The sequence below is a fragment of the Myxine glutinosa genome, unplaced genomic scaffold, assembly GCF_964187855.1.
Source record: "Myxine glutinosa unplaced genomic scaffold, kmMyxGlut1.1 SCAFFOLD_3155, whole genome shotgun sequence".
NCBI lineage: Eukaryota > Metazoa > Chordata > Myxini > Myxiniformes > Myxinidae > Myxine > Myxine glutinosa.
This window is the reverse complement of record NW_027619248.1, coordinates 609-28,010: the sequence shown is the minus strand read 5'-3', so window position 1 is coordinate 28,010 and position 27,402 is coordinate 609. Positions and strand designations below refer to the sequence as shown.

Genomic DNA, 27,402 nt, shown 5'->3' with positions numbered 1-27,402 from the left:
AGGGTTAGGGTTGGGATAGGAGAAAGGAAAGGTGTGATATCTCTCCAAATAGTTAACTTGCAAGAGGACAATATATTGTAGCAAGCATTTCAATGCTTCAGTCTTGGACACATTTCTGCATTCAAATGGTATCAGCAAGACAATAATCTACTACTGTACCTTTTTAATGGCCCTAATTATTCCCACATTCTTTTGGAGTCGGCCAGGGGAAGTTTATGGTCCAAGTCTTTCACACATTGGCTCGCCAGACCTGATGCTCAACTAATGGTGGTATGAATCTGCAGTTTGTTGAATTTGTGGTAGGAATTGAAATGAAGGCACGGGTTGATGGGAACGCAAAAGAGAACAAGAAGGAAAACCCTCCCCTCATTCTGAAACGATAGCACCTCTGAATTGGACGGAGAGGAAAGCTGCAAACCCCTTATACAGATCTGTTTTTCGAAAGTTTGCTAAGATCGCCTGCACACTGGCCAAAATCCAAAATCCTTCCTTCATCTTGATTGCATCAGTGGCACAGTCATGCCCCCAGAAAATGATGCTACACACAGCAATTTGCTGCATTTGAAAAAAGGGTGCATCTCTTGGCAACTGGGGGTTAGCTATTGTGTGTGTGTGTGTGTGTGTGTGTGTGTGTGTGTGTGTGTGTGTGTGTGTGTGTGTGTGAGAGAGATATAATTTATTGATCTTGTGTGACCTCCATACTATAAGCTGTAGGCAAAAATAAAGAAAGCTTTAGGTATAAAAAAAAAATGAACAGACATGGTTTTAATACATTCATATTTTATTTTGTGCTAAATATCCCAAAGTCCAATGCTAAGTACACACATTTATTTTGTACTAAACATCCCAAGGTAATGTTCCAAAGTACAATGCTGAACATTTGTATTTTTTTTTTGTATGCAAAGTTGAGGCACAGGGTGGAGCTAGATGCTAGAACATAAAACATACTTTATCAGGACATAACAAAACAAAACAAAAGGAACAGCAGAATGAAAGGGGAAGGGGGAAGGGGAGCACACCAACAACAAGGCTGAGGAACAAAACAGAGGTTGACGTGGACAAATAAGGGATGTGGGGAAGAATGAGGTGTAGAAGGACGTACAGGGTGGATGAGATGGATACAGAAGCAAACTCTCAAGTTTATTTTTGACCAAATAAATGTTCATTAAAATGAAAAGAAGAAAGAGCAATCAGAGATTGCAGACCCGCGCAGGACGTGTTTTTAGTGGTTTTTAAGGCATTTGTGTTGAAACAAATATGGCAAACGAACCACGTGATCGATGACATCATTTTTTTTTCTCCACCAATTTATCCATAGATGACGCTCAAGAAATTTCATCTTGATCGGATGAAGTTTTGTACTTGTCGAATTATGAGGTCATAATGGAGGAACCTATGACAACATCATTAAGATATGTTATTCCCCATGGAGAGTTCATTACATTGAGCAATGGCTCAATTTTTTCTACGCTGCGCTTACGGAGATATAGAGGTGCATTTTTTTGGTTTTTCCAAGATGGTGCCCGTACCACAAGACCTATGACATCATAAATATCATTTTAAAAAATTATACATGAGGAGGTGCAACTTTGGTGAAAATTTCCTGTCAACCTGACCAATGGTTGTAGAGAAAAATCATATTTATTCTGTACTGACAAACAGACAGACAAACAAACAAACAGACAAACAAACGGACTCAAATGTAATACCCTCTCCTCTAGCGAGGGTAGCAAGAGCAAATATTTAGTGTTGCCTTGACATTAGCTGGAAATGATGTTCATCGCTGCATCTTCCTGTAGAAAAGAATGGGAGAAAATGGTCAGAATGTAACTAAATTATATTGGTCGTTGTCCGAATGAACCAATGAGCAAAGGTATGTATGGTGTAACTGAGCTGAAATTAAAAAAAATACTTCAAAGCAAAATATTGGGATGCGGTTACCATATTGCTACATGGAAAGGGGGGTGTGGGGACTCATCGCTAGACTGTGGCAAATGTAGTATGTGTTGTGTGTTTCAAGCAGGTTAGATTGCCATGTAGCAGAGGAGACCTGTCGTTTGTTGCACGTGACCCTGAGGAGGCAGCATGTGCAATTTGTAGACAGGTTAGACATTAATTTTGTTGGCGTAAACACGTGATGTTTGTAGGTGGGGCTACGTGAGAATTTCCCATGAGGCACACGTGTAACATATGTGTGAAAGGCCATCACGATCTGTTTGGCCAGTGTGTCAGCCATGGTGGCGCAGTGTGCTGTGGAGCTAGAAGTGCCAATGTGCATTTACTTTTATTGGTGCAGCCCCGTGGGTGGGATGGCCAGAGGAGAACTCCACCCAGGAGGAAACAGAGGAATGTGAGAGACCTTACTTGGAGGACAAGACAGACCTGGAGATAAGGACGAGGAAGGGTCTCATGCGTGAGAGAGATATAAAGAGAGGGAGAGGGACAGGGAGAGGGAGAGGGAGAGACAGACAGAATGAGACCAGGAAGCCTTGTATGAAAGGATCACATGAGAGCAAGTGTTCACAGAGGAGTTTTATCAGGAGTTGTATAGTGGTTCTCTGTGGAGTTTTTGTATCACCTTATGTTTTTAGTGGGCAAGAAGGAAGAAGACGGAGGGCAGAGCAGGAGGCCTCAATCTAAAAAGACCAAAGGGGTCCACGAGGCCTGGTGGAGGCTGATCGGCGCTGTGCTTCTTTGTGACTGATCTTCATCATGCTCTGTTTGGTTTTACTTCATCTTGGGAGCTGCTTGTCACTGGCTCTCTTCTCGCACCCGATTTCCAAAGTGAGAGGCTTTGGGTCCAGCACCCACCCAGCACATCAGAGAAAAAGGGAAGTCTTACCTGCTTTAGTGTCTTGTTGTGATCTGTGGTGCCTTTGGTGGGTTAGGAATTGCTTTATTTCCAATCATTGTACATAAGCTTGCATATTCCCATTTACCTTTATGACTCACTTTATTCATTCAGTTTTTGTTTATAGCATCTTATTTATTACCCTCTTCTCTGTTTACTTTACAAAATAATTCCTTTAAAAGGTAAGAAAACGTGTTTGAGCCATCTGAAAGTCTGTTTTTTGTGTTTGTTTGCTGTCAATTTTGGCCCAATTGAACGATCCTTGGGGAACGGTGAAGTTATAATTCATTGAACGCAGTGCAATAATAACAACATTTGGGAAATCTCCCGAGACTAAAGGTCTTGGTGCTTAGGTTTCTGTCTTAATGGGAGCTTCAGACGTGACAATATGAACATGTAGTTGTAGCTGAATATGTAGTTCAGCTACCTTATATTTTTCACATTTCCGAGATATAACCTGTCCATAATTTACTGTATAAGCACTGAAGCATGTTTGAAAAAATTTACATGTGGTGTCGTTACTTTGTTCAGGGACCTGCATTCGGCATGTTTGCAGTACTGTGTTTGGGAAATCTCGGTTAGGGTGCCGGTTTGGGATCCTAGGATCCCGAGTTTGAATCCCAGTCAATCGTTGAATTAACGCCAAGGGGGGTTGACTCAGCCTGTCATCCTTCCGAGGTCGGCAAATTGAGTACCAGCTTGCTGGGATGAATGTGCCGGTGTGTGCACCGGTTTAGAATAGGTACACCGTATCCCTGCGTCTCGTACCAAAAACACAAGAGGTTGTGTGTTTTTTGAACCAAAAACACAAGAGGCGACTAAAGGGTTGGCATCCGGAAGGGCATCTGGCCATAAAAACATTGCCTCAAAAAGGGAAGGAACCATGATGATTGTCATGGGGCCCGCAAGGCTAACCCCCGCTCTAGCAGGGAAAATGGCCTCAAAAAGGGAATTTTTTTTTGTGTGTGTGTCAGGGAAATTTCATGTGATTGCAACAATCAATACCCTCACAGTTGCAAAATGAGAGCACTGTAGCTTTCATTCTTCCCTCCAGAGCTTCAAGCAGGCACCATCTACTGTTAACCTCAATTTTGGCCGATGATCATTACCCCCATTAACCTTTGCAAACTTTACCATTCTACTTGTTAGAGTATTCCTCCCCTCTCCCTCTCCTCTTTTTCTATTCGTTACTTGCCTTGACATTTGTCCCACTATCAGTTATACATTGTTCTTCCATGAGTCTCACTTCTGTAAAGAAAAAAAAAAGTATAGGTAAAATAATGAACTCTGCTCACAGTATCCATTGGTGCATCTGGTGGACCTCCTCACAGCATCATGCTGATGTAACAGCAGTCCAGGTTAAAACGGACCTGAGCCTGGCTGAACTAAAATCAGGACAGTCCAAAATAGATTTGAATCAGACCGAGCTCAAGGGTGAACTAAAAGCAAAATCACACTTGAGTTGGGCAATAAAATTAAGGTCAGGAGGGCAGAACTAGTACATGAGATCACGGCAGCCCAGCCTGACCTGGCAGCAGGTTAGGCCAACCTTAAGCACATTTTGGGGTGGTCTGATCCTCAGGCCGAACCTGTTCTCAAGGGCAAGTGCAGTTTGTTGCAGGTTCAATACCACCACATGGAAACCACTGGGATATTGTGCGACATCGAGTTGGAGAGGTGCACCTATGTGGAGGACTAGCCATGATCCGCCAGTTGGTCCTGATATCCACTCATGGGACAAACAAAGAGTTGGGGTTAGCAACAGTAGGGTCAGCATTCATAGTCATAGAGGTTGACCTCAGAGAAGTAGGCTCAGAGTGTATGGTAGGGTTAACAATAGTGGAAGGGGGAGTGAAAGAGATAGGGTTAAGTAGAGAGGTCTGGTGCAGCACATTGTGGCATTGCGGGTAATGATGAAGCCGGAAGTAGTGGTAACAGAGACCAACCCAGAGAAGTTGGAGATTGACCCTGTGGTGGTAGAGACGGAGACCTGTGGCGGCGGAGACGGAGACCTGTGGCGGCGGAGACGGAGACCTGTGGCGGCGGAGACGGAGACCTGTGGCGGCGGAGACGGAGACCTGTGGCGGCGGAGACGGAGACCTGTGGCGGCGGAGACGGAGACCTGTGGCGGCGGAGACGGAGACCTGTGGCGGCGGAGACGGAGACCTGTGGCGGCGGAGACGGAGACCTGTGGCGGCGGAGACGGAGACCTGTGGCGGCGGAGACGGAGACCTGTGGCGGCGGAGACGGAGACCTGTGGCGGCGGAGACGGAGACCTGTGGCGGCGGAGACGGAGGCCTGTGGCGGCGGAGACGGAGGCCTGTGGCGGCGGAGACGGTGACCTGTGGCGGCGGAGACGGTGACCTGTGGCGGCGGAGACGGTGACCTGTGGCGGCGGAGACGGTGACCTGTGGCGGCGGAGACGGTGACCTGTGGCGGCGGAGACGGAGACCTGTGGCGGCGGAGACGAAGACCTGTGGCGGCGGAGACGGAGACCTGTGGCGGCGGAGACGGAGACCTGTGGCAGCGGAGACGGAGACCTGTGGCGGCGGAGACGGAGACCTGTGGCGGTGGATGCGGACCCTGTGGATGTATACACGGGCCCTGAGGTAGAGATGGACCGTGATGTAGGGACAGATCTGGGGTAGTGTCAGATGGGTCAGTGGTAGTGTTTATGGTAGTGGGTGCAGCAGAATCAGTGTCGGTAGTGGTGGTAATAGTAGAACCAGTCAGAAGTTAAATAACAACCAGCTAGAAAACATTAAAACAGCAAGTTATACCAAGATGAAAAATATCATGACAATAACAACTACATTCACTTATTATTGGAATTATCTAATAAGCTGGTCCTCCTTTGGCTATAAAAAAAAACACCCAATCTTTCATTTCTTTATGAATGGGGCAGACATCTACAGCACTCGGATCCCAGAACAGACCTCAGTGCCATTTCTGCTTTCCTTGTTAAGTGGTAGTGCACAAGATCATATTTAATGTGCCATTGTTGCATATGCACCAATGAATACTGCAAGTCGATACATATAGAACATGTCCTTTTAGTCAGGTTCACTATGTTAACAAATATAATTTCGTTCAAAATTTTGGTAGATAAGCAAAACTATACATTTTTGGAATATTCAGAGCATGAGGAATCCAAAAATTAATGTTTACATTTGCGTAGACACCTTTGCGAAAATGACACTCAGGACAGTGATGAAGATAGTCCGGTTCACTATGTTAACAAATATAATTTCTTTCAAAATTTGGGGATTAGCAAAGCTATACATTTTTGGAATCTTCAGAGCATGGAGAATCTGAAAATCGATGTTGGCATTTGCACAGACACCTGCATGGCCGCCATTTTGGATTTTGAAAATGGCCACCATAAAATACATATTTTGCGCGATCTCGGCTTCTAGTCAACCTAGAGACTTAATTAAATATGCTAATCCTATGTTTTCTGGGTCAAGGAATCCAATAAAGGCCTCAAAATAGTGCTCAGGATTATAGAAAAGCAACAAACAAAGGTAATTGAAAACCATTGTCTTTATATTTGTGATATAACTGTATTACATAATACATGATATTGCAAGTCCTTTGAAGTTATAGGTTGTTATAGGAAGTTATAGGTAGTATCAGATTGAACTATAAGTCCTATACACAGGATCTACGAGGTCTATACCGTTCAGGAATATGCTTTTACAGATCTTCATCACTGTCCTGGGTGTCATTTTCGTAAAGGTGTCTACGCAAATGCCAACATTAATTTTTGGATTCCTCATGCTCTGAATATTCCAAAAATGTATAGTTTTGCTAATCTACCAAAATTTTGAACGAAAAAACATAGTGAACCTGACTATTTTGTTTATGTTATCATTTTACATACACACATTAACATTCCAAAGGAACTTAATAGAAAAAAAGGAATATAATCAGAGTACCATATCCCATTTCTCAGTTAATCTGCTCAATGTCTGGGACTACCTGCAGTAAGTTATTTCAAGATGGGGTTGCATTTCCTGGTTACTGGTTTCCATTGAAAAGTTTTGCCTTAGCTTTCCCTCTTGATCAAGGCTTAAAATCCGTTTGGTCTGTGAAGAGAAAAGCAAACACCACATGAGATATGTTGGGATGTACAAGTCAGTGAGTATGTACAGCAACCAACAGGAGATTTAAATAAGAACTCAAAATTGTGAAAGCAGGATTGTGATTTTCATGCACTGCATACGTTTAATCACCTTCACAACCCTGGGCTCCTTTCCAAATGTGATGCGGCTGATGGAATGCGAGGTAAGCGTAATCGTTTTACCGCTAACTTCACCCTCTTCCACGACCGAAAGGCCTGTTGCATGAAAAGTTACATCAAAAACTGCCCTTCATACTCTTAATTTAACACAACTCCAAAACAATTCCCATATAACTATACTCTCCACTATAAAAAAAAAATTGAATGCATAGAATTTAAATGATTGTTGAAGTGCTGCTCCAGCGTTCATTCCAAGTACCTTTTTTGGCACGAGGGATGTGCAGAACACTCGATCGCAAGTTTTTATGTACGTAACAAAATTGCCTCATGCAATCGTTCAGCATATGTAACTCATGCACCCATAGGTTTTAGGAGGTGACTAGAGGTATTCTCAGCAAATTTGAAAGTCTTTCTGAGACGGTGGATCGTGTGCACGTGGATTAACTAAAAAAAAAAAAACTCACTGATTACATCATTTAACTAGAGTTCATATAACATGATATTCCACAATGTTACTTTAATTTTAATAACATAATTTTGATGATAATTTTTTAAAAACAACAATGGCCATACTGAGGTCACAACCTGCAACAAAAAAGATGAACAGCTCGATTGGGAAACAAACATTTAATTGCGATATTAAAAGATTAACTCAACACCTCTTATCCATGTCACCCTCCGCGTGGTTATATCAGAACAAGCTAGGTGATTCATCACATGGTCAGGGATTGCTTAACCCCAATATAGGGCTGTTTAAAAATTACGTAATGCTATTTTTTGAGTGATTTGCGTAACGCAACACTTCATTATGTAACGTAATGCTTGATTACCATGTGTTCTGAGGTACCATGCGTTCTATCATACCCTGTGTTCTGACGGGCTTGATTAAACCTTACTATAATTCGACATATGATTAGATATTTCGGGGTCCCTCATCGTGAATAACACTCGACCCAAACAAAGCCAATGGAAATCTGGCGCAACAAAACCGGGCAGTAATCAGCAGAGGCCTACAGGCCTACTGTGTTGGGCCCACCAGAAAAGCCATAAGGCAGCCATATACATTCATCTCACCACCCCATTGAACCTTTATTTAAATTGAAGTACAGTATTGCAAAACTGGAGGTTCTTGGAAGTATTATGACATGTGATTTGTGTACTACAGTCTTCAAATATATAATTCAATTTAAATAAAAGATTGTAAAAGTCATATAAATAAATTAATTCCAGCTTATCACCATCTTACCAAGTGTCTATTACATCATCCAAACATTAGTTATTTGTGCTTGTTGTTTGTGTCCTTTATAATGTCCTTAAAAACAGTATGTTTCCTGTTTGGAATGATTTTCAAATATTTTTTGACTGCCAGGCAGGCAGAGTGAAAGTATTATCTCACTCCTCTCGGCGCATGTGCTATCTGGGCGAATTCAAAGCCAAAGTCCGGTAAAATGAGAAACTTGTCTTCCAATTCATGTTCAAAATATAACATGTGATTTAAATAAGTTGTTCCTCGACCATGAACTGATAAAGCAGACAGGCAGATGGACGGACATTAACCAATTGCTTAACTCCACTTTTAGCTTCACATGCGTGGGGTAACAATCCATTACAATGCCACATCTGTCAAAAAAGAAAGTAATTAAATAATTGCACACCCTCAAGCAGGACGTTCCATTATCTATGTTGCAAGGATCTTTATCATGAGGAGAGGAACTGTTTATGACTTCAGAAGACATTATCATCCACTAGATCAACAAGAGACACACCAAGAGTGGACTTTTCAGGATAATGACTTCCACTCAGGACCGATACTTTAGCATGACCAATCTACGCAATCGATTTCAAACTGCGCATAGTACTGCAAACATACTCCCTGGACCTCGCAGGATAAGTGTAACACACCGTCTTGAGGAGTCTCTGTGATGCAGGGATCCGTGCTCGTCATCCTATTCAGCGTCCAGTGCGTGCACTGCTGCACATACAAGCACGCTTGTAGGGGTCAAATCAGCATGTCCGAAGGACACAGAGGCAATGGGCAAGTGTTATTTCCAATGATTAATCAATGTTTCTCCTTGTAAAGCACGATGGCCGTGCACAGATATACAGAAGACTCACTGAACGACATGCTCCACTCTGTATCAAGGAAGCCGCAAATATTGCACGTTGAAGTGTCATGACATGGTGTGGTATTTCGGAAATCTTTTGCACCAACTTGATCCGCATCCATGGCAATCTAAGGCAGATCGATACATTGATGAGATATGACATCAGCATTTTTTGCCTACCCTTCAACAACATCATCGCTTCCGATATTAAATCCTTCCTCTTCTCCAATGGCTTGATCTCGGATCATCAATTTGGATTCAGACCAGGTCATTCTACTCTGGACATGCTGCTTCTGCTGTCTCAACAATGGATGGAGGTCCTCAATGCCAAACAGGAAATCAGAGCCGTCTCCCTTGACATATCTCCTGCCTTCGATAAGGTCTGGCACCCCACCCTGCTCACAAAACTCTCCTCCTATGGTATCCATGGAAATCTCCAGGCATAGCTTGCATACTTCCTCTCCGGTCGCAGTCAACGTGTGGCCCTGAATGGAATTCTCTCAGCTCCGCTTCCCGTTCTGGCTGGCGTTCCTCAAGGCAGTGTTCTGTGCCCTGTGCTTTTTTTGGTAGTCATGAATGATCTTTCCGACTCTCTGGAAAATCCTCTCTGTCTCTTTTATCTGATATCTGAGTCATCAGATATAGTCATCTATCTGATGGCTCCAATCTCTGCCGCTACATATCTCAACCTTCAGATTGGCAGGCAGAAGCCTCTTCACTCTCTGCAGACCTGGACAAAATCACAAACTGGTCAAACAAGTGGAACATGTCTTTCAATCCTGACAAATCTCACTATGTCTCTCCAAAAATAACATCTGGAAAACCCTCCCATCTACTTTCTCAACAATCCTCTTAAAGAAGTTCTGTCACTCAAGCTTTTGGGCCTCACCATCAGCCATGATCTTTCATGGGAAAACCACATTTCCAATCTGGCCTCCAAAGCCAGTCGCCGACTGGGCATCCTCCGTCGTGTGACGTCCTTCCTGGGCACCTCTGAGCTCCTCACCACATACAAGGCTTTCATCCGCAGCGCAATGAAATACTGTTCTCCTCTCTGGGCTGGTGATCCTGCCTCACACCTAGCTCTGCTTCATGCTGCATAAACCAAAGCTTTCAGGATCTTTGGAATCTCCCATGATGAAGCTAACTCCGAGGGCCTTTCACTCTCTCAACTGCAGGCAGGTTGGTGGTCTTTCTGTCTTCTGCCGACTCCTCTCTGGCCTTGCACCCCCAGCTCTGTCTGTGCTGTGTCCCCCAAATATTCCTGCAGGACGCACAAGAACTGCCAGCAACCCTCTTCTGGTGAAACTGCCAAAATCAAGACTCTCTGCTCACCTTCACTCTTTTATTCCTCTTTTTCCCGCCTCTGGAACAAACTCCCTCACTCTCTTCAATCCCCACTCCTCCGTCCAGGTTTTTTAAAACAGCTGTTCACCACCATCTCTTATCTTCCCCCATCCAAAACCTTGATCTTTTCAACCCCTGTTAATACACCCCAAATCCACGTCTTTCAATCTCCGACTTCATTCCTGAAATTCCGAGTAGTCAATTTGTTGCTCTCTCTCATGCAATTTGTTTTATACCGTGTACCCCTTCCCCCCCACCCCCTCTCCCTCAACTCAGTCCTCTCCCTTCCACAGATCTCCCGATGTCCCTGTTCTCTACTGTTGTGCTTGTGTGCTTACCTCTCTCTCCCCATCTTGTCTGCCCCTCCCTTTATTGTTTTATTTGTCAGCTTATGTTTTTTTAATGTTTTATGTGCTAATGTTTTTTAATGTGCTAACTCTTACACACAAAAAAATAATAATAACTAGAACTGCCACTTTAAAACTGCTGGCAGTGATGACCAGTTTACTCGCACCCACTTTTGATACAACCCCACTTTTGATACAAACCCACTTTCATTGGACATGCTTTGACACAACCCCCTTGGATACAACCCCGATACACACACACACACACACACACACACACACACACACACACACACACACACACACACACACACACACACACACACACACACACACACACCCAACCCTCCCTCCTCCACACGCACACCCCAACCCCCCCACCCCCCCCACACACATCCACACACATCCCCCCACCCCCCACCCCCCACCCCCAATACACACACACACAACCCCCCCTCCTCCACATGCACACCCCAACCCCTCCCCACACACACACATATCCACCCCCCCCCCCCCCCCACACACACATCCCCCCCTTCACACACACACACACACATCCAACCCCCCCTCCTTCACACACACACCCCAACTCCCCCCCCCCCCACCCCCACATACACACATATCCACCCCCCCCACACCCACACACAAACACCCCCACACCCCTCCCCCCCCACACACACACATCTGCCCCCCCCCACACACACACATATATCCACCCCCCCCCCACACACACACACACATTACCCCTCCCCCCACATGCACACCCATCCACACACACACATCCCTCCACACACACACACGTGCACACACACACACATCCAACCCCCCCTCCTCCACACGCACACCCCAACCCCCCCTCCACATACACACATATCCACCCCCCCCCCTCCACACGCACACCCCAACCCCCCCCCTCCACATACACACATATCCACCCCCCCACCCCCCACACACACAAACACCCCCACACCCCTCCCCCCACACGCACACCCCTCCACACACACACACACACACACACACACACCCACACACCCACACATCCACCCCCCCTCCATATGCACACCCCAACCCCCCCCCCACACACACACATATCCACCCCCCCCCCCCCCACACACACATATCCACCCCCCCCCCCCACACACACACACACACACACACACAGACATCCACACACATGCACATCCACACACACACATTCCCCCTCCCCCCCCCCACACGCACACCCCAACCCCCCTCCCCCCCACATACACACATATCCACCCCCCCCACACACACCCACACACATCCACAGCCCCCCCACCCCCCACATACACACCCTCCCCCCCACCAAACACCCACACACATCCTCCCCCCCCCCCCCCCACCCCTAACACACACACACACACACACACACACACACACACACACACACACATCCAACCCCCCCTCCTCCACATGCACACCCCAACCCCTCCCCACACACACACATATCCACCCCCCCTACCCCCCCCCCCCACACACACACATATCCACCCCCCCCCCCCACACACACATATATCCACCTCCCCCCCCCCCCACACACATATATCCACCCCCCCCCCACACACACACATATATCCACCCCCCCCCCCCCACACACACACATATCCACCCCCCCCCCAAACACACACACACACACACACACACACACACACACACACACACACACACACACACACACACACACACACACACACACACACACACACACACACACCCAACCCCCCACACCCACACACACATCCACACATGCATGGATATGTCAATCCATGCACTGATTGCAAAAAAAAGCGATTTTAAAAAGAAAATTCACCTGAAATTGCAGAGACAGAATTATTTATTTTATCTGAGAAGCCAAACGAGGTTTCTTCTTCTTTAGTTGCTCATAAATTTGTGTCGAATGCAATCAAGTTTAAAAAAAGTCTGAATTTGACCAAATCTGTTTCATTCGTTTGTTAATATACCTCATCTATTGACAAATCTGCAATTGGAATTTTATTTGAGGTTCAAATGACCGCGGGAGATCGCGTTATCGTGATCACGTCCTGGAAGGACAAAATAGTGCGTTTCTTCTTCTTTCAACAATAAAGACTTATAGCTTCGAGACCGTACATCCAATCATCTTGAAATTATGCACACTTCTTCCGCTTGATGAGAGATACATTGCATTAAAAATTCAAGTCGATCAATGCAGTGGTTCAAGATTTACAAGCTTTTAAAAATTTACCTTCCATTATTTATTGCGGCCAAACCATGTGACTTATCAAAACGTCTCAAGTAACATTGAAACATCCCCCCATGCGGAACATTTGTGTAACGTTTCCACTCGATATCTTCACAAATTATGGAGGTGATACCATTTCTAGTTTGAGCTTAAAAACGTCACAACTCTGAAACCATGTGTCGGATGACATCGAGCTCTGAGGCTTTTTTGTTCGTCATGGGTGTCAATGTCAACGTCATCCGTTCCGCCGTTCCGGAGAAAAATGCGTTTTTGTGGTTTTTCACGAAAAACAAGATGGCGGCCGAACCATGTGACGTATGACTTCGAAATATTTTGCATTCTGAGTTTTTTTTAACTAAGCATCTGGGGAAAAAATCCCATTTTCGGGAGAGAAAATTTTTTGTTTGACGAATTCTAACCTCTTAACGTTAGCATTTTTAATATACTCGATACACATGTCTTTTGTTCCCATTGAAGAGTTCTTTAGAATGAGCCATTCCTCAAATTTTTCCATTGAGCGGTTTCGGAGATACAGAGGGGCAAAGTTGAATGTGTTTTACAAGATGGTGCCCATACCACGTGACCTATGACGTCATAATTAGCATTAAAAAATTATACGAGCAGAGACGATCATTTGATGAAAATTTCCTGTCAATCTGACCAGCGGTTGCTGAGAACATTAATTATGAAATTTTCGGAGGTGCAAAATAGGGCGGAAGAATAATAAGAAAAACTATAGCAGTAATAATAGGTTACTCTCCATTTCATGGAGTAAACCTAATAATAAATTTTTTAAAACATGGTCCAGGAATCATCTTTATGCACGATAACGCATCTGCTAACAGGGTCATTTGAACAAGGATAGTTATTGTCAATGCCAACGTTAATTTCATGACATCCTGTTTTCAAACACGCTGGAATCCATCAGTATTACCACCAATTTAATCTTCCAAGGCTAATCAGTTAACCCAAACTATCGGTGAAGTTTAATGACGGGATCACGGGGCATAACACAACTCTTGCATGATATGGTTGAGGTCTCATGACCGTCATATCAAAAAAGTCGTTCCTTCTTTCAGCACCTGTGTTCTGTGCACTAATCAAGGCAATTTGTGTGGTGCCAGCTTTCGGTCGCAAAAATCCAACTTCTCGATGTAGAGGCCGCCCTGTGTCCCCATGGAACGCATAGAACCTGCAAATCAAAGCACAGTGTGTACAATTCAAGATATTTGCACCAAATGTTGTATTGCGTGTAATGTATGCGAGGAAGAAAACCGTGTATTGTATGCAAATATGCGAGGAAGAAAACCGTGTATTGTATGGAAATATGCAATGAAGAAAACTGCGTGTATGGTATGCAAATAAAAGCAGTGTCTACAATTCAAGATATATGCACCAAATGTTGTATTGCGTGCAATATATGCGATGAAGAAAACTGCGTGTATTGTATGCAAATATGCAATGAAGAAAACTGCGTGTATGGTATGCAAATCAAAGCACAGTGTGTACAATTCAAGATGTTTGCACCAAATGTTGTATTGTGTGTAATGTTTGCGATGAAGAAAACTGCGTGTATTGTATGCAAATATGCAAAGAAGACAATTGTGTGTGAATGAATGAATGAATGATCGTTTTAAGGCCATTTTCCCCGCTAGAGCGGGGGTTAGCCTTGCGGGCCCCATGACAATCATGGTTCCCTGTTTGAGGCAATGTTTTTATGGCCGGATGCCCTTCCTGACGCCAAAAGGAAGACAATTGTGACACATCACAATGTCCAAAAGGAAGACAATTGTGTGTATTGTATGCAAATCAAAGCAGTGTCTACAATTCAAGATATTTGCACCAAATGTTGTATTGCGTGTAATGTATGCGATGAAGAAAACTGCGTGTATTGTATGCAAATATGCGATGAAGAAAACTGCGTGTATTGTATGCAAATATGCGATGAAGAAAACTGCATGTATTGTATGCAAACCAAAGCACAGTGTCTACAATTCAAGATATTTGCACCAAATGTTGTATTGCAGAAAACTGCGTGCATTGTATGCAAATATGTGATGAAGAAAACTGCGTGTATTGTATGCAAATATGCAAGGAAGACAATTGTGTGTATTGTATGCAAATCAAGGCACAGTGTCTACAATTCAAGATATTTGCACCAAATGTTGTATTGCGTGTAATGTATGTGATGAAGAAAACTGCGTGTATTGTATGCAAATATGCAAGGAAGAAAACTGCATGCATTGTATGCAAATCAAAGCATAGTGTCTACAATTCAAGATATTTACACCAAATGTTGTATTGCGTGTAATGTATGCGATGCAGAAAACTGCGTGTATTGTATGCAAATATGCGATGAAGAAAACTGCGTGTATTGCATGCAAATATGCGATGAAGAAAACTGCGTGTATTGTATGCAAATCAAAGCACAGTGTCTACAATTCAAGATATTTGCACCAAATGTTGTATTGCGTGTATTGTATGCAAGGAAGAAAAAAATCTTTGTTGAATTGGCGTGTAAACCCATTATAAGACTAATAGTGGTTAAAACGAGTTACTTGTATTGTCAAATAATTCTTCAAAGTTTAAGTAATAATTGATGAAAAAATTGCACTGTAATTATTTTCATTTATTTTACAAAATGGAGGACGACCTTTTGGTATTCTGTGATATCACGTGATGTTGCAAATAATTTTGGGTGCTGGACACCAGTAGAGTATATTATAACTAGGGCTGTTCGGGACAGAAATGACAACTGAGTGAGAGGAGGGGAAGAGGCTTTGTGAGAGAAGTAGTCGTGTGTGGGGATGGTGGTAGTTGGTAGGGTTGAGGATTGTAGAAATCATGGCAGCATTGCAGGACCAGAGTTGATTATACTGCAGCTTCAGATATCAGAGGGGTACCTCGGGCTTTTTGCTTGTATAATTGTGATCTCAAAAAAAAAAGAAAACAAAAATGAAATGGTGCATCACAATTGCAAAAGTGATTCAGATTTGAAAGCAAGATTACTTTTCCTCAATATGTTGGACTCATGCAAGATTAGACACTCGTTAATCACGTCAGTACCACAAGGAAATTTGTCCTACCCTTCCAACATAGACATGTAATGTAACCTAATGTGAACTAGAAAGCATCTGAAAGTGCAAAGCCCATCTGCGTCCGCTTTGTATTCAGACTCTTCCGCATGCTAAACATGATGAAAACAGCTTTAAAATACAAAACATTGACGATTTTAGGCAACTTGACCTTTTGATCTCAAAAGCAATAGGATTCAGTGACTCTTTATGCAAACCCTGCTCAATTTAAAGTAAATTGGATGAAAATTGATGATTTAATGCAACCTTGACCTTTTGTTCTTAAAGAAACAAAAATAATCAGCTTCTAGCTTTTGATTGGTGAACCAATTATGGGACCCAACAAGCAAATTCTTAAAATTTCAGGTCAATTGGATAAAAATTGATGATTTTGTGCAACCTTGACCCTTGACCTTTTGATCTAAAAAAAATGCCCAATCGGCTTCTAACGTTTGATTGATTAGTGAACCGATTCAGTGACCCACTACACAAATTATTAAAAACTTCAGGGCAATTGGATGAAAATTGACGATTCTAGGTGATGCTGACTTTTGACCTTTTGACAAAATAATCAATATTTGTCTTCTCCATATTCTCATAATAAAGCTTTGTTGAAAATTTGATGACAAAGCTCAAATGTATTAAAAAGTTACAGCCTGGACACAAACACACATACACACGGCTGCAAAACCCCATCTCCCACTGTGCAGGGGTCGGGCTAAACCCTGTCTCCCAAATTTCTGCGATTATAAACATGTCCAGGATGCAGTGCAATGCACCGGTTGCTTAGATGACCTACGCATAATCCAGTAGAGGTTGCCCGCAATGTGTGAAGTTGGCCTGCTCATGGTATTGGAAAGGCCTGATGGTGGGGTAGGTTCCTTGACCTGGGGTCTTCGATTCCCAGTGGCCAAGCAGCCATTCAAGATGGGCAACATCCGGATGCAATGGACGAGCTAGGGAACAGGTGGCAATAAAGACTTTCATTTTGTTCTTCCGTTACCCTCTATTTGCAAATGGTGAATGAGAATTAGGCACACACCATAGAGCTTACAATGTCATTCAAAGATGAGCGTTGGAATCATATAATTGTCGTTCCTTTCACTCAATGACAAACTGAATGCAAGGGTGCAGATTAATACATTAAACCCTAAAAAGCAGTGCAGTGACTTGCACCAAGAGGTGCCACATTTTCCTTTGTCAGTGACGATTTCCCTTTAAAGTCAGAATGCATGAAATAGGATCGAAAGCCATGCATTCCAGAATAATAATAAAAACGTTATTCTTAATCACTAATGCAATCGCGAAGAGGCTGATATGACTGAAAAACTAGGTGACAGAAACCCGATAAACCACCAATAATAAGGCCTATTCACACTATCAACTTTCAATCCGTGTCTAAATCTACACGGGTCCAATCCATGTCAGTTTCAATACGGGTCAACAACGCATCGTGCTCACACTTGCGATAGGCGAAACCAGATTTTGCGCTACATGTGTAACTTTCGACCCACATATTCGGCAAACACAACACAGGTCGCTGCATTGTGCCAAAGCAACTGACCTTTATTTCCGACATGGATGTGCCCAGTGAAGTTTCTCTATATTTTGTAACGTACATGTATTTGAGCATTTTACGGAAGAAAAGAGTTTGCATAGAACGCAACCAAAAAAACCCCCGTATTTTGGCGAAAATTGAACAAAATAATTAAACATAACATAATCTGCCCTGAGTGCCCCCCACTGAAAATTTGACTAGTTACACTATTGGAGTAGTGTCTTGAAAAAAAAATGCATGTTTTGAGTATTCGCACAAGTGCTAAAATTGTGAACACCCCCCTAAACATAAACACTGAGGCTACATGCAGTCTATGATAATCACACAACTTCATAAAACTGGTGCCCTCTTGTTCAGAAATGAATAGACACACCAACACTGCTCTGAGATGCATACTGTTCAGACTGCTGTTGATGTTGTTTCCCACGTCCAAGTTGAGCCACCATCTGACCGAACATTCCAAACAGCCAGAGGTCATGTTCCCAGTCTTCAGGTCGACATGCATCTTCTCTGTCCCGGTCTTTCTCAACACATTTCTCCTCCCACTCCATCAGCAATTTATTAGTTGCCTCTTGTTGCTTGCTGAAGGAAAGGAAAACGTTACTCACAGCTTCTTCTACCTTGCTATGCTCGAGCTTCTTCTGCTTCATACGAGGACTGTTACTCTTTCTTCCTGGATTCTCCTGAAAATAGTTAAGAAAAATTCATTTTATGTTCATATTTTGAAACTCGCTCATTTGTCTGTTGCCTTGGTGAATTATTCGGTCTTTTTTTTTTTTTTGATTTTAGCAGCACTACTGCAAGTTGCATCTTTCGTGGTTGACTATCCAACATCCCCTTTCCTCAGAGGCATTAACACAACAGTCGAATTCACACCGATTGGGGAGAAATTTCCAATCAGAAAATTGCATTGCAAAATTTCAATGTCAAAAATTTTTGTGCATCTTTGATCCCAAACTTTGACTGTCCTCCCCAAAGTTCGAATAGGGGGAGGGTGAAAAAAAAAAAAAAAAAGAACTAGCATTTTAGGAAACAAGTCAAAATTATTCACACCCATGACACCTAGTTCTGCAGCTCATGATTACAATTTAAACATGCATGCACAAGTATACATGCATGCACAAGTATACATGCATGCACAAAAATCTATTTTTTCAACAAAATGTAACCATTGAAAATGTGCTGTTGACTATATGATAAACAATTTTAGCTTTTTCCACTACGGTTGTCGGTTTTTAGTGCATTTTGAATGTCTTGCCGTGGGTTGTGGTTTGATTGAACCCCAATCACATTTTATTGCCAAAAAAAGAAAGTATACCTGCATTACCTGTACGGCATCAGGAATGGTAGACTTGAATTGTTCAGTAGGAAGTCATCAGAATTCTCCAAATCTTGGCCGTTTGTCACTGGCAGGCCGATCATCCATGCTGTCAATCTCATTTTCAGCAATGCTGGTGCAGACTCTGTCCTCATAATCGACCTCAGACACAGTAGGTGTTGCTGCAGCTGCTGTGGTGCATAGCAGCTTTCCTGGATCGATGGTGGGTCTACTTCCCAAAACCTCATCGAGTATGTCAAAATACGAGAATGTTTTGCTCTTGCCCCCCCCCCCCCTCCCCCGGCCCCTCCCCACACCTGTTTGACTCACATTGTAGTCCTTTGCCTTTTTATACTCACGACGGAGATTTTTTAATTTGTCCCAGCATTGTCCAGCTGTCTTCTCAATACCAGACAATTTCAGCACATGACTGATCTTTACAAACACTTTACTGTTTCGGGTGGTCTCATTCAGTTTTTTTGTTTTTTTTGTTTTTTTTTGGTTTTTTTTGTATACAAGATCGAGGCTCGTGAAAGAGCTAACATTAATCACACAAAAAGACAAACCGACACACAAAACACAAAAAACAAGGGGAGCGGCAGACAAGATGGGGAGAGAGGGGGAAGGACACAAAAGAGAGGGGGAAGAGGGGGAAGGACACAAACACAACATTTGAGAGCAGGGACATCGGGAGGACTTGGGGGGAGGTGGGAGAGGAATAAAACATATGAACACTGCAAGGACTCTGGGGTGAATTACCGGGGGTAGAAAAGATCAAGGTTTTCGATGGGGGAAGATAAGAGATGGTGGTGAACAGCTGTTTTAAAGACCTGGAGGGAGGAGTGGGATTGAAGGGAGTGGGGGAGTTTGTTCCAGAGGCGGGAGAAAAGGGGAATTGAAAGAGTGAAGGTGAGCAGAGAGCCTAGACTTTGGCAGTTTAACCATAAGAGGGTTGCAGGCAGATCTTGTGCGACCTGAAGGAATATTGGGGGGACAGAGCACAGAGAGAGCTGGGGGAGCAAGGCCGGAGAGGAGTCGGTAGAAGACAGAAAGACCACCAACCTGCCTGCGGTGAGTGAGTGAAAGGCCCTCGGTGTTGACTACATCGCAGGAGATTCCAATGATTCTGAAAGCTTTGGCCTCAACAGCGTGAAGCCGAGCAAGGTGTGAGGCAGGAGCACCAGCCCAGAGGGGGGAACAGTATTCCATTGAGCTGCGGATGAAAGCCTTGTATGTGGTGAGGAGCTCAGGTGTGCCAAGGAAGGACTTCGCACGACGGAGGATGCCCAGTCGGCGACTGGCGTTGGAGGCCAGCTTGGAAATGTGGTTTTCCCAAGAAAGATCATGGCAGATAGTGAGACCCAAAAGCTTGAGCGACAGAACTTCTTGGACAGGATTGTTGAGAAAGTAGATGGGAGGGTTGTCCAGTCGGTCCTTTCGGAGAGACATTGTAAGAGTGTGAGATTTGTCAGGATTGAAAGACATGTTCCACTTGTTTGACCAGTCTGTGATTTTGTCCAGGTCTGCAGAGAGTGAGGAGGCTGCAGACTGCCGATCTGAGGGATGAGGAATGGAGCGACAGAGAGTAGAGTCGTCAGCAAAGAGATAGAGAGGATTTTCAAGAGAGTGAGAGAGATCATTGATGAAGACCAGAAAAAGCACAGGGCCCAGAACACTACCTTGGGGAACTCCAGCCTGAACAGGAAGAGGAGATGAGAGAAACCCATTCAGGGCCACACGTTGACTACGACCAGAGAGGAAGTCCGCCAGCCATGCGTGGAGATTTCCATGGATACCAAAGGAGGAGAGTTTGGTGAGCAGAGCAGGGTGCCAGACCGTATCGAAGGCACGTGAAATGTCAAGGGAGACAGCTCTAATTTCCGGTTTGGCGTTGAGGACCTCCATCCATTGTTGAGAAAGCAGAAGCAGCATGTCCAGAGTCGAGTGACCAGGTCTGAAACCAAATTGATGATCAGAGATCAAGCCATTGGAGAAGAGGAAAGATTTAATATCTGAAGCAATGATGGATTCCATGACTTTGCTGATAATTGGGAGAAGGCTGATTGGTCTGTAGTTGCTGGGATCTGTTTTTGCACCTTTTTTGTGCAAACCGGTGATGTTGGCTGATTTCCAAGCAGATGGCAGATGACCTTGAGCAAAAGAGAGGGTGAAGAGAACAGAAAGAGGGAGTGAAAGAGCAGAAGAACATGATTTTAGGACCCGTGGGCTGATGCCGTCAGGACCAGTTGCAGAATCAGAGTCGAGGGTTGACAGAAACTTTTCCACCTTGTCAGGAGGAAAGGACACAGAGTCCAGGAGCAGCTGGGTACGACTGGGTACGGTGGGTACAGGGAGGGATGGGTTTGGGACACAAGATTTAGAGGCAAACACAGAGTTGAGGCATTCAGCTTTTTCACGTGCGGAGTCAGCCGTTAAGCCGTTTGAGGTGAGGGAGGGGATGGAGGGGGAACAAACACCAGAAACAGATTTGACCAGACGCCACCAGGATTTGGAAGAGGGAGACAGATAAGAGAGTTCGGTCTTGAGGATGGTGAGATATTGTTTCCTGGCTCTCCTGAGGGTGGACACACACTTGTTCCGGGCTTTGTGAAAGGAAATGAGATTTCCTTCCGTTGGATTTGCTTTCCAGGAGACGAAAGCAAGTTGTTTCAGGGCAACAGCCTCACCACAAGATTCCGTGTACCATGTACGGGAGGAAGGGTATGACAACTGAAGACGAGATGATATAAATCTGTGCATGAGAGAGAGCAATTTACTTTGAAAGAATTCCCAGGATGAGTTGATGTCAGAGGCGGTAGAGATGGGAGACCAGTCCAGATGATTGATGGCTGCTTGAAGACCGTGCCAGTTGGCCTGAGTGAAATGCCAGACTCGTCGACGCTGAGGAGGCTCTCTGAGAATGGTCAGAGAGATGTCCACTTTGACAAGCACATGATCAGATGAGCCGATTGGAGCAGAAGAAGAGCAGCAGACATTTTCAGGGAAGTTTGTCATAATCAAATCCAGAAGAGAAGATGCTCCGTTGACTGAGATCCGGGTCGGGAATTTGACAGATTGTGTCAGTCCCAGTGAGTCGCAGAAGTCCTTTGCTGAAGAGCCATGGCTGGTGAGAGAGGTACCCACACCCAGCCAACTGGCATGGTGACAATTGAAATCACCACATATGAGGAAGAGAGAGTTGGGATGGGTAGATAGAAGTTGGTCCATATTATCAGACAGTTAGATGTAGATGGAGTCATCGCTGTTTGGTGGACGGTACAACACACATATGAACAAAAGGTGGGAGCGAAGGGGAAGCCGTAGCCAAAGGTATTCCTGGGGGTGAGGTGGAGAGAGGGCAATGGAGGGCGAGTGAGGAAGAGAGTTTTTTATAAAGATAGCAACCCCACCTCCAGGACGAGGCTCAGGTCTATCATACCGGAGGAGGGAGTAACCTGGGAGAGATACCAAGGCATCAGAGACATCATGAAGGAGGAAAGTTTCTGTTAAGCAGATCACATCTGGTTTGTCAGAAGCAACCTGTATGGAGAGGTCAGTCAAGTTTGAGCGAAGGCCCGGGATGTTTGAGGTCCATACCATTAATGAAGAGGAAGGGGGAGCATCGGGTCCAGAACAGGGGGGGGGGAGGGGTAGGGTAAGATGTGGAAGAGGAGGAAGAGGTAGGGAGAGCTGTTGAAGGTGTGTCAGAGATTTCAGAGATTTCAGAATAGCTTGGAGAAAGGGAAGAATGGGGCGGACAAAAGGTTTGATGGAGATTGGGTGAGGCACAGTGAGGTGTTATTTGAGGAGGGGGAAGAGCGAGGCAGAAGGTTTGGGGAGATGAAGGTGAAAGTTGGAAGGGGGAAGAAGCAGGGAGGATGCTTTGAGGAGGAGGGGTGAGAGGGGAGTCTAGGAGGGGAGGAGCGAGGGAGAGTCTCGGAGGGGAGGGGTGTGGGGGGAGTTTAGGAGGGAGGGGAGGGAAGGGGCAAGGGGGGAGATTTGAAAGGGATGGGTGATGGGGAGGATTTGGAGGGGAGGGGTGAGATTGGATTTTGAAAAGTGTACGATTCATGGGAAACGAACATTTTTTGCAAAATGAGTTTGAGACCTTCGAGTCAAAAATACGTTTGAGGACACTGGAGGAGGGGTGGAGTTCTGGATAGTTTAGGGAATGTAGAAAGGAGGAACTGTAAGAGATGGTATTATATATATTTTTTGGAATGAATAGATTTGGTGAGCAAGACGAAAGCATCCTTTTGTAGGAAAAGAAGAAAAGGGTGTTATAATATATGAGAGAAAATAGTTGTTCAGGGGAGAGATTATACATTTCTAACCGCGTGATCGCGAACGAAGAACGAACGAACAAAAAGAACAACAAATAAACGAATAAGACCTGGGAAGGAAATACTTTTTTGGGGTTTTTTTTTTTGTTTTTTTTTGTGAGTACAGATATTAAACAAGGAGGTACGGGGTGAACGACTGGTACGAAACAGAGAACGAAAATAATTTCAGCGCATTCGACGAATCGCTGAGAGAAAAACAAAAACCACAAGGTCGGAGACGGTACGGTAGTCTAAGCCTACGAGTACTAGGCCGCAGAATACTCGATACCATTAACCGACGATTGTGCATACATGTACGAAAAATTAGCACCGAAAATTTTCCAAAAGATACGCTATAGGTACACACACCGAAAGATAGATACAGTCTCGACAAAAACACGATTGTGATAGATCACTTAGCTTCGAGAGCGTGAGCGCATGGAGCAGCTTCGAAAAGACGTGACCTTGCCGTGAGGTTGATTTTGAATTGAAGCATTGGACCAAATTGGATATTTGATTGAATTGGACATTCATTGGCCCAAATTCAAATTGCTCACCTTCACTCTTTCATTCCTCTTTTCTCCCGCCTCTGGAACAAACTCCCTCACTTTCTTCAATCCCACTCCTTCATCCAGGTCTTTCCAGGTTCTTTCTTTAAAACAGCTGTTCACCACCATCTCTTATCTTCCTCCATCCAAAACCTTGATCTCTTCTACCCCCGTTAATTCACCGAAGATCCACTTTTTGAAATACCAACTTCTTTCCTGGAAGTCCTAGAAATGTCCATGTGTTTTATACCTCTCCAACCCCCCATCCCCTTCCCACGCCTCCCCCCAAGCCCTCTCCCTCCCACAGATCTCCTGACGTCCCCGTTCCCTACTGCTGTACTTGTGTGCTTCCCTCTCTCTCCCCATCTTGTCTCCCGCACCCTTGATCATATATTTGTGTCAGTTTGTTATTTATGTGATTAATGTTGGCTCTTACATGAGCCTCGATCTTGTACACAAAAAAAAAAGGACAAAAGAGCCATAACTTCCTCATTGCTCCAAGCAGGTCTTTTTTCCACTTTCGAGACCATTTTTTGAAGTGAATTGTCATAAACGATGAGTGGGTTAGTTTAAGAATAGAAGATGGCTCATAATTTGCACACGTTGAAACGTCGTGGATCATAGGTAGCTCCGATGCTAGCGATTAGTGCTGATCCACCGACCTAGCTACACTGATACAACGCACCTCATGAAGTGTTCACGCTAACACTTTTGACATGGGTCGGAATTCTCTACACCGGCCGAGAGCACTCAACACACCTCCCAAGTTGGCTGATTTTGACACAGGTGGAGGCTCAACACACCTCCCGAGCAGGGCTGATTTTGACACGGGTCGAGAGCTCAACCCACCTCTCCCAAGCAGGGCTGATTTTGGCATGGTTCGAGAGCTCAACCCACCTCTCCCAAGCAGGGCTGATTTTGACGGGTCAAGAGCTCAATCCACCTCCCGAGCAGGGCTGATTTTGACATGCGTCGAGAGCTCAACCCACCTCTCCCGAGCAGGGCTGATTTTGACATGGGTCAAGAGCTCAACCCACCTCTCCCGAGAAGGGCTGATTTTGACATGGGTCAAGAGCTCAATCCACCTCTCCCAAGCAGGGCTGATTTTGACACAGGTCGAGAGCTCAACCCACCTCTCCCAAGCAGGGCTGATTTTGACACAGGCCAAGAGCTCAACCCACCTCTCCCAAGCAGGGCTGATTTTGACACAGGCCAAGAGCTCAACCCACCTCTCCCAAGCAGGGCTGATTCTGACACAGGCCGAGAGCTCAACCCACCTCTCCCGAGAAGGGCTGATTTTGACACCGGTCGAGAGCTCAACCCATCCCTCCCAAGCAGGGCTGATTTTGACACAGGCCGAGAGCTCAACCCATCCCTCCCAAGCAGGGCTGATTTTGACACAGGCCAAGAGCTCAACCCACCTCTCCCAAGCAGGGCTGATTTTGACACCGGTCGAGAGCTCAACCCATCCCTCCCAAGCAGGGCTGATTCTGACACAGGCCGAGAGCTCAACCCACCTCTCCCGAGAAGGGCTGATTTTGACACCGGTCGAGAGCTCAACCCATCCCTCCCAAGCAGGGCTGATTTTGACACAGGCCAAGAGCTCAACCCACCTCTCCCAAGCAGGGCTGATTTTGACACAGGCCAAGAGCTCAACCCACCTCTCCCAAGCAGGGCTGATTCTGACACAGGCCGAGAGCTCAACCCACCTCTCCCGAGAAGGGCTGATTTTGACACCGGTCGAGAGCTCAACCCATCCCTCCCAAGCAGGGCTGATTTTGACACCGGTCGAGAGCTCAACCCATCCCTCCCAAGCAGGGCTGATTTTGACACAGGTCGAGAGCTCAACCCACCTCTCCCGAGCAGGGCTGATTTTGACACAGGTCGAGAGCTCAACCCATCTCTCCCGAGCAGGGCTGATTTTGACACGGGTCGAGCATTCTACAGGGGTCGACACCGTGTTGAAATGTCGTCTGAAAAGGTCTGTCCAAAATGTCCTGTCGGCATCGGCTGAGTTTAGGGGGTGGGGGGTAGCCAGGGGGAGGGCAATGGAAGTCAGACCTAACGACTCATTTTTAATATTACCACCTTGCCCCCCCCCCCCCAAATACAGAAGTCAAACTCCGCCTATGCCTGTCGGACCCGTGTCCAACATGGAGATTTTTGATCGTGCGAAAAGGCCTCAAGACTCATTCTCCGAAAGACACAACATAGTAGCAAATGGATGGAAAGAATGAGCGAATGAGGAAACCACAGCCGAGTTATAAACGTTTAAATCACAAAACGACCCAAATTTTTGAACGGTCAGCTCCTAACCTGTACTTCACACAAGTGAACACAACATTGATAATGATATACTAGAACAGGAATATGCGAGAGCAACAGAAGATGCTGTTCTGTCAAAGCAACAGCCGCCGCCACATTCCCGAAGTATCACAATATCCTCCGTACGACTTTTGCGTTAAAGATGTTTTTATTAATTAATTCATTTTTAACAAACGCCAATGGGTTCCTCAATACCACACAATAAGCCTAAGGTGAAGCTGTACACGACCAGCCTTGGGCTTGTACAGATCCGAAACGACCTTTATATTATATTAACAAAGTCATATCGTAAACATCCACATGTCAATCAGATCCCACAGGCACAACTGCAGAGTGCAGTAACTTTAAAGAATCAATTTTTAAATTATTATTAAATCACCTTCCATTTTCTCCGTATAACTTTCTTTTCTCGGCCCGAATACAGGACCGTCAGCATCAAAATATTTCAGCAAAACGTAACCAGGAAGTGCAACAAAACACTGTGCAGTACCACAGCATTAAAATTCATCACGTCATTACGTCACGGCGATTTAAATGCATGTCATCACGTCACGTCTTGCACGATTACAACGTGCAGACATTGTCGACCCAGTTTCGAAAGCCTCAAAACTTTTCACACACACGTAGATTTAGCTTAGGGATCCAGCACCACAGGTAATAGATGAGTTCCTGTCAATTTTATCTCAAAAACATAACCCTCGTGACCGGCGATTCGAATATTATAACATGCACGCAACACGTATGATTTCGGTGGACGTAACTTTGGGTTACTTCCCGTAGCAACGGCCGCCGCCATTTTATCGCGATGAGAACGACTCCCCAACGACGATTTGAACACCATTGCTTATGTGATACTGTTCGTTATTTTTATTCTCTAGTCAATCCAAATGTCGTTCAATTACCTGAGAAATATTAGTAAGGATGCTAAAGATCGTTATGAGGTGGGAGAGGTGTGGGAGAGAGGAGGAGGGAGGGAGAGAGGAGAGGGAGAGGGTTGGAGGGAGAGAGTTGGAGGGAGAGAGGTGGAGCGGAGGGATGGGAGAGAGGGAGAGGGGGGAGAGAGGGAGAGAGGGGAGGGGGAGGGAGAGGGGGGAGAGAGGGAGAGAGGGAGGGGGAGGGAGA

At 45.0% G+C, this 27,402-nt stretch overlaps 1 protein-coding gene across 3 annotated transcripts; it reads right to left on the bottom strand.

Annotated features, from left to right (window-relative positions):
- Positions 1-763: 763 nt before the first annotated feature.
- THAP4 (THAP domain containing 4) lies at positions 764-26,797 on the bottom strand. Of its 3 annotated transcripts, none has more exons than XM_078769569.1 (7): positions 26,660-26,797; positions 18,164-18,349; positions 17,009-17,165; positions 14,218-14,327; positions 7,087-7,190; positions 6,833-6,939; positions 764-1,793 (listed from the first exon to the last, which is right to left on the bottom strand). In XM_078769569.1, the coding sequence occupies exons 2-7, from the start codon at positions 18,270-18,272 to the stop codon at positions 1,778-1,780; spliced, it is 603 nt and encodes a 200-aa protein (XP_078625695.1). In that variant the 5' UTR covers positions 18,273-18,349; positions 26,660-26,797; the 3' UTR covers positions 764-1,777. The 3 variants fall into 3 exon arrangements, with proteins under 3 accessions (XP_078625695.1, XP_078625696.1, XP_078625697.1); XM_078769570.1 differs by lacking the exon at positions 26,660-26,797 and adding an exon at positions 19,095-19,355; XM_078769571.1 differs by lacking the exon at positions 18,164-18,349.
- Between the last annotated feature and the right edge of the window lie 605 nt (positions 26,798-27,402).

Bases quoted from the DNA above. Each gene is read 5' to 3' on its own strand.
- THAP4 (XM_078769569.1), bottom strand. From the start codon at position 18,272: ATGCATGTCGACCTGAAGACTGGGAACATGACCTCTGGCTGTTTGGAA. The intron at 17,166-18,163 runs GTATGCATCTCA...CCTGTTCCCTAG, and splicing joins CATCAACAGCAGTCTGAACA to CTCGTCCATTGCATCCGGAT. The intron at 14,328-17,008 runs GTAGGTCATCTA...TTTGATTTGCAG, and splicing joins CAACCTCTACTGGATTATGC to GTTCTATGCGTTCCATGGGG.